At 40.8% G+C, this 7,679-nt stretch overlaps 1 protein-coding gene across 2 annotated transcripts; it reads right to left on the bottom strand.

The window, feature by feature from the left end:
* Positions 1-1,891: 1,891 nt before the first annotated feature.
* rnf114 (ring finger protein 114) lies at positions 1,892-7,310 on the bottom strand. 2 transcript variants are annotated; one of them, XM_035656704.1, is made up of 6 exons: positions 7,113-7,310; positions 6,371-6,521; positions 5,661-5,779; positions 4,883-4,997; positions 4,645-4,752; positions 1,892-3,811 (listed from the first exon to the last, which is right to left on the bottom strand). In XM_035656704.1, the coding sequence occupies exons 1-6, from the start codon at positions 7,247-7,249 to the stop codon at positions 3,746-3,748; spliced, it is 696 nt and encodes a 231-aa protein (XP_035512597.1). In that variant the 5' UTR covers positions 7,250-7,310; the 3' UTR covers positions 1,892-3,745. The 2 variants fall into 2 exon arrangements, with proteins under 2 accessions (XP_035512597.1, XP_035512598.1); XM_035656705.1 differs by having other exon boundaries at positions 5,673-5,779; positions 7,113-7,309.
* Positions 7,311-7,679: the final 369 nt, after the last annotated feature.

Below are 7,679 nucleotides of genomic sequence, written 5' to 3' on the forward strand. Positions count from 1 at the left end.
TGTGCGTGTGCGTGTGTATGTGTGTGCGTGTGTGTGTGTGCGTGTGTGTCTGGCCGAGGTAGGGGGTCGGTTGTTAAAGAGTTTAAAAGCGGAAGAGGAGTTGGTGTAGAACCAGTATTGATGTCGGGGAAGCCCACTGGCACTTTCTGTTCAAACATTTTGAGAGGACCGACCTGCCCGAGCTGCAGCGCCCGGGTGGCAGGATTCCCGCTCTTCCTGTTTCTCCTGACTTTGAGGAATTTTATGGTGAACAAACTCCCAGTGCTCCTCTTACACGCCCCACACCTCATCAGATACCTGCCTCAGCAAAACTAGAGACAGACCAAGAGAGCGAACTTTCCAGGCATTTGAGAGTTCCTATCTCTTGCCACCCTTTCTGTGTATCTACTTTTAATATCACTGATTCGATCTCACTGTTTATGTTAGATATTCTTCCACTAAAAGCACCAGGTGATGGATATCAGACCACATAATTGCTACCTGACTGACTTTATTATACACCACTTCTTTCTCTCTGACTAAACATATAAGCAGAATGTGCTGTGTTAGGAGTGTAAAATAGCCTAAAACAGGAAGAAACCCATTTATTTTTGGACCTGATCCAAAAGGAATAATTTTCAGACTGCTGCCAAAAATCAAGCAGTCTGACAGAGAGGAGTCTTCTCTTTTCTAAGGGTGTTGGTTCATGCTGAGCCCTGACTCATGACTCAAAAGTGTGCAATTTCAAAAATATTACAAACATACTGACTGTAGTATATATGACGTTCACCTGTGACTGTTCAAATGTCTCAGCTCAGACAGCTACCGAGGAGCATAAACCTACAAGTTTGGGAATGCTCAATTTCGAGAGACTTACAGTAGGCGGAAGAGGTTTACAATACATTGAAAGAAAACAAAAGGCTGGTGGAAGGGTGTCTAGGGTGGAGTGATGGTGCGACACACTTCTAAAGAAAGCCACTGTCCCCATCGCATCTCCAGTGTGCCTGTGGGCACATGTAGCATTAATTGCTGCCTCCACAGAGCCTGCAGACTGCACACACTATCTATTGCTCGCATCAAAGAAACCAAATGCTGAACTTTATGAAATTTTTATTCAATGTGTTCACTTCTCTTCCCTTTTTCCTCTCTTTCTTCCTTTTCCTATTCCCCACCTTGGCCCCCCTCTCCCTTTTTAGCTCCGCCACCAAACAGACAAGAAAGACTTTTCTCTGCCATGTTTTTCGGCTCGACTTCCTTCCTGCCCAGAAGCACTCGAGTATCTCGTTAGTTCTCTCACAGCTAACATCTCTCCTCTATCTGCCAGGAGCAAAAACCTGATCGGAGGGGGAGGAAATAAAAAGAAAAGAAAAGGGGGGACTACATCAAGAAGTTTGGTGGGTAAGATTCTCTGTAGAGCTAGGTGAGAAACTGTAATATCATTTAGCTACAGTAATTACAGATACACGAAGCACACAGAGGAAAGAATAGAGATGAGAGGGTTTTCTCTCCCTGTGGACAATGTACACCGAAGGGCCTAAGTTTCATCATGAACTTAGCACAGATACAAGTGCATGCAAAAACACATGCAGGATCATTGTTGGTAATGATACGGCACTGCCCTGACATCTAATATATGAACAAAGGTTTGTCGAAAGGTTGGCTTATTTAATATATTCCACAATTCCTTCTTTTCACTTACACACCTTTTTTTGCTGCTCGCCTGATTATGACAACTGAGCAAATCCGGAGTTTCGATTGATGCACCCCGCAGATTACCTTCCTTTAAACTGCTCTCTTTCATACACACACACACACACTCACTGTGGTCATCCATCAAAACAGCGAGTGTTGTTTCTTCCCCCCACACGTCTCATACACACAGGTATAAATCACTGCGTCTGATTTCTGGGGCCAGGGTTTAAATAATTAAAGAGCTTTAATTTATCAGGATTTAGCACCCACTAACAGCAGGGCTGACAAAGGAGAATGAGAGATATTGAGAAAGAAAAAAAGGTCATTATACATGAGATACATATACAAAATTATTACACATTTTACTGAGGAGAAAAAGGAACATCTAGGGCTAAGTGGCACCAAAGACTACGTGAAAAGGCATTAAGGTTCTGCTCTAGAGCTACTTGATCTGGTTTTATTTTACCTGTTGGTAGAAGACAAATGCAATGCAACGGTGTGTGAAGATTTGCACTACGCACTGTATATATTTGATTCGTGACAATAACAAGTCAGTGGAAAACTACACCGATGTGAAAAAAAGAGACAATTCACATTTTAAGAATTAAAATGAAAACATCCAGCAAAAATCAAGCAAAGTCAAACAGAATTTTCTTGTTAACCACATGCTGTCAGTTTGGTAGGCATACAAATAATAATTGTGGATTTTTCTTTCATAACTGTTGGCAGTGATGTGAAGAAATGTGAAAACCAGCTAAACAAACTGGAGTGTTTCTTTTTGTGATGAAGCATCCAAGACACTGGGAATGAAAAAAACACACTACAGTAAGTTACATTTAAAATCTCAAAGTCATGTCATCCACCGTCTGGAGCGAACTTGTGGTTATTCTGTTAAAACTATAACAAATAACCCCTCTAAAACCTCAGTTTCAAAAGATCAGTGACATTTTTGTGCATTTGAACAAAACCCAGTTAAAAAGTGAAGCTGGAGAACAACACATTGAGTAAAGTACATTTATAGAATGAAATCTGTGTTGGATTATGTCTTGCAACAGAGCCAGGAGGCTGGTGAGGGCCGTGGCTGTCATGAATGGCCAGAGAGCGGTGGAACTCTACTGCCCCCCTATGGCCATAAACATGCAAATAAATTCTCATCAAAATGAAAAATAAAAGAAATCACAGAACTGACCGATTATAACACACGGATGGTCTCCTACTTGCATCTTTTGTTTCACCCGATGAACTATTAGCCCTATGAGTTTTGGAAGTCAGAAACAAGATCTACCAGCAGGCACAAAGACATAAGGGAGAAACATTACAATAAAGCAAACAGCCCTCTCTGGCTTTGTTTGACCCTCATATTATTTATTCTTTCCAGTAGATCTCTGAAAACAGAATGAACACACACACTCTCTCACACACAAACACATACTTCACGCAGAAACAGCATTAAAAAAAGACAGAGCTTCCATCTGCTGATAAACTCAAAAATATAAACAAAAAACGCCCTCTCCTCTTTTGAGGGAAAACATGCAGAGTCACTCTTGAGTAGATTATTATATATTATTGTTAACATTACTTGACCACTTCACTGAGTGAAGTTTGTCGTTTGCTGGCAATAGTTAGCCACCTAGTGGTCAAACCCTCTTATAACATCAAGTATTGACGACAGGGAAATTTAATTACAACTTTGGAAGTTTTTGGCTATATGACACCATGTCATCAATAAACAAACTGCTTTAACAAACATAGTTTAATAGATATTCAACAAACTATCAAGTCTACAGACTCAACTGGGGGGGAGGATAAGAGATTATCACACCAGAAACACAGAATCACTCCTAAATCAGACAGTACAATATGCTTTTTTTTTTTTTTACCATATTGCGTGATTTATTTTCTGAATAATAAACCTATAGAGTCATAGCAACAAGACCAATTTCCCTGTGAAACTGATTACCATAGTAATAGAGTACCACCATCCTCATGATAGATGAATGATGATACAGTGTGTTGTTCTGTCTTCTCAAGACTTCACATCACTGGATTCCTCCTCAGGTGGATTGTTCACACTTCAGTTGTCCAAAAGAGAGCGCTGTAGAGCCTCCTGGATCATTGTGTGCTCATCTGTAGAGTAATCCTGCAAAGACATGGATGCAAAGAGAGAGGAAAACAGGACCAAGTTAACTGACGGTCATCACACCCAGAACTTTCCATAAGCGCCAGCTGCTGGATAAACAGCCTATTAATCATTTAAGTCCAGCTGGCTACTTTTATTTCCGGAAAAAATACTGTATTAAGTTCCTGCTAATGAAACATTTCCTACTGCTGCAGCTACACAATAAAAGCATTTAACTGGCAAAACTGTTGACTTTTTTATGAAGTAGGCAAGTTACAGGAAATGCAATGTGTGAGCTTGACACTGGCTACTATCATTCCTCAAAAGTGTCTCTACAAAGCAAGACTGGTCATTTTTGGTGATTTTTTAACGGCAGATCAGTTTTAAATATTGCAGGGAGAAATGAAACAAGCAGAAGCAGCCACAGTGAGCTGTTAGATGAAGGGCTGCAGCTGCACCAACTTCTCTGTGAGGTAACTACTTTCACTTTCACTGTTCACAGACTAATGCGCAGCATAAAATCAAATCACGGTTGCTCACTGAATGATGGACAGAGGTCAATTATTGCCTGATTTTATTAATACAATAGCAGTTTGTTTGGCTTCCTCCAGACTTCTGTGACCGGGTTTCTCAAATAAGAAAACTGTCAGTCAATTGATCAAGTACAAGAGAATAAATACACTGCTATATGCAATAATTAAGATCAGTGTATATGATGGACCACATTTGGGCTTTTATGACCAAATTCTTTCTCCCTGCCTCTAACTGGCTAACTTTTCCTACTGGCTGGCTACTGGAAAACTCTGCGCATCACATTAAAGAAACTCCAGATAGTGTTTAAAGTCTCAACTTACAACAAAGGTATCATAAGAGAAGGTGTGTCTGATCTTCAGGTGCTGAAAAAAGTCAGCACTCCTGTAGTTAGGGTCACCCCAAGGCATTGAGGCACAGATGGGGCACACCTGGACAGAAACAAAGTGAGAGTAATAAAGCATCTATGAACCAATTAACCCTCGCAGCATTCAAACAAAGCATGTAACCTTATTTTTAAAGAGCGACTATTGGAGTCACAGTGTAGCGTGGATTTCCTACCACTTGGCGTGCATCTCGAGCATGATGGGAAGTGCAATGTTCAACCAGGCCGTCCTGATCAAGGTTCTGGCAGTTGCAGTATGGGCAGGTGAAGGTGAACCGATTTGGAACTGGACTGTGGGAAAGAAACAGAAACAATACAATACGTCACACTACTGAGTCTGTATTTAAACCTTTTTTCTACAAAGAGACAGCTTAGCTATAGGGAATATTGCAACTGCATAAAACTTAGCTACAATAATAGTATTTTTTCTGGTTTTAAAGGCTGCAAATACCATTTTCTGAATGAATCCAACTGGGTAAAATGACTTGCAAAGGACACTACCTGATTATCCACATTCCAAATGACTGTTTCTCAAACTTTTCCCATTTGTAATTATCTCCACAAAGCACAAATACTTATCACAAAAATATGTTGCAATATAAATATCCATTCCACTTTTTTACAACCTGGGTCTGTTTCCAGTTTTGGCTGAAGAGGATAATCCATTTAATGGCTTTATGGGTTGATTGTCTAGTTTACAAAAGGTATGTGGAATACGGTATGACAACCAGGAAGTCAAACCCAGTGACAAGTCATTGATGGTGATGTTGTGTTTGAGAACAACATTTTGCTAACCTATACATATTCTACTACACACTACACCAGTCAGTGACAGCCCAAAATCTCATTTTACTGCTTAATACTGAGTAAATTACTGAGTGTTTATTACGTAGGTAATAGAGAATTAGTAAACAAGGAAGTGATTTTGGACAAAGTCCTGGTTTTTCTTATCACCCTGTATTTAACCTGGTGATGGCAGGCTGGCTTTGGGCAGTGGTCCTCACTCCCTCTTCAATGTACTCCTGGTATTTTGAACAGGCAGCGGTGTGGCTTCTCATCTGAGAAAGGCCAACCTGAATAGAGAGGAAGCACACAACAATAACTGCTAGTGCAAACAAAATTATAGAATTGTTCTGTTCAATGTTTGCAATGTCAACTCTGCTACTGTCTGAATATATAAAGACTGAATCCTGACACAGTATCAGTTTACGTTTGGTCTGAACTAGGGTTGCGCGATATGGTTAAAAGATCATAATGGAATTATTTTCAGTTATTGCGATTTGATTCACGATTCATGTGGGAATTCACAAATTCAATGTTCACAAAAAAAAAATATTAAAATCATGACAATGTGATATTCTTGGGGGTCTGTACCAAAACACACGTTTTCTTAAATCTGGAGAACAAGATTTGTAGACCAGGGCATCTCTGCAGCACTACAGTACTTCTTTATAGTGCTGTTTTATCACACATTTACCTTTATTAAAACATTTGCATATTGCTTCTACGACATGCGTATTGCACTTGGCCGTATTGCAAATTGTGAGTAATTGTGCAGCCCTCGTCTAAAACTTTGCGTGTTTGCGAAATCTAATTCACAACAAACCAGCAAAAGTCAGTGAAATGTCTGATCTCTGAAGCTTCTGAATAGTCATAAAACATACCTGAATTCCACATCCCTTGCAAGACGCCACAGATGATTGGATGAGGGCCTCAAGCTCAACAGCTTTATTCCAGTGACCCAGCCCGGCTCGACATACAGCACAAACAGGCTTCTGTGGTCGCAAACACTCCTGCAAACAGCTCTGACAGAACCTGACGAGAGACGGGAGAAGAAATGTGATGAACAATTAGGAATCAAGCCACTAATTCTGCTCTATTTTAGCCTCTGATGACCAGAAGGAAAGTTTTGTTGTTGTTGTTTTCTTTTTACAAGCATTCCTACTATTTATAGGCTGACTGATTAAAATACACTACAAGAAACCAGATGGTGTCATTCGCTGAAAGAGCCCTGTAAACCTAACTAGAGCTTCCTGTAAATCAGATGGAAAGTCCCCACCTCAAGAGGGCGCAGGGACTTGTAGTCCTTTCAAGCGGCTTGATGAGTCCAAATAATAGAGATCTGAACTACAACTCCCAGGTGAGGCCTCCTCTTTGATGTAAACAAAACTGAAACTGATTTAGCAAGCTGGCATCGCTTTTGCCAAATATTCAAGTAAATAAAACTGAATTACAGGGTCACAACAAACGCATGCACATGCGTGGTCGATGATGTGCGTCTCCGGTGGCACGACACGTTCAAAAACAACAATTTCCCCCCGGTACTTTTATCTCCTACCATTGAATCGCTGGTGGTCGACGTGGGCTGAGGGGAGGACGATCGACAAAACAGGCGAAAATACTCACGTATGTCCGCATTGTGTTTTGACGGGACTCTCGAAAATCTCGAGACAGACTGGACAGACGAATTCTGACACGTCGCTGCTCCCGTCGGAGGCGTTTTTCTTGAGCTGTGCAGCGCTGAACCCTCCGAGCATCGCCATTTCTTTTCTTCACCGACTCCGTCCCCCACCAGCCGTCCCTCTGACGACGTCACCGGGCTCTGCTGCTTTTTTTATGCGCGAGGGCGGAGCCATCGGCGAAAGAACAACAAAGATTGTGTTCAAGTTAAACAGCCTGGTAAACAACAACAACATTATCCGACTGTGAGTACTAGTGACAGTGCAGCCACGGCCAATGCAACTGACTTTGTTTGTTGCCTTATTTTCTCGATGAATTGCCTGTAAGTGCCCATTTCTCTGAGGTTGCTATCTTGTCTGTTCTGTCCAATACAAACATGGGCAAACATTATCTGTGAGTACTAGTGACCAATGGCCAATGCTTACTATGCTTCTTTTTTGCACTACCATAAGTATTGTATATTGTATATTTTATATTTTATTTTCTATCTTTTTTTTTTTATCTTTTAGCATT

The sequence above is a fragment of the Morone saxatilis genome, unplaced genomic scaffold (assembly GCF_004916995.1).
Source record: "Morone saxatilis isolate NCDOM2014 unplaced genomic scaffold, NCSU_SB_2.0 Contig15, whole genome shotgun sequence".
Classification (NCBI taxonomy): Eukaryota; Metazoa; Chordata; class Actinopteri; family Moronidae; genus Morone; species Morone saxatilis.

Bases quoted from the DNA above. Each gene is read 5' to 3' on its own strand.
- rnf114 (XM_035656704.1), bottom strand. From the start codon at position 7,249: ATGGCGATGCTCGGAGGGTTCAGCGCTGCACAGCTCAAGAAAAACGCC. The intron at 4,998-5,660 runs GTGATAAGAAAA...TCTTTCCCACAG, and splicing joins ATCACCAGGTTAAATACAGG to TCCAGTTCCAAATCGGTTCA. The intron at 4,753-4,882 runs GTAGGAAATCCA...GTTTCTGTCCAG, and splicing joins CTCGAGATGCACGCCAAGTG to GTGTGCCCCATCTGTGCCTC.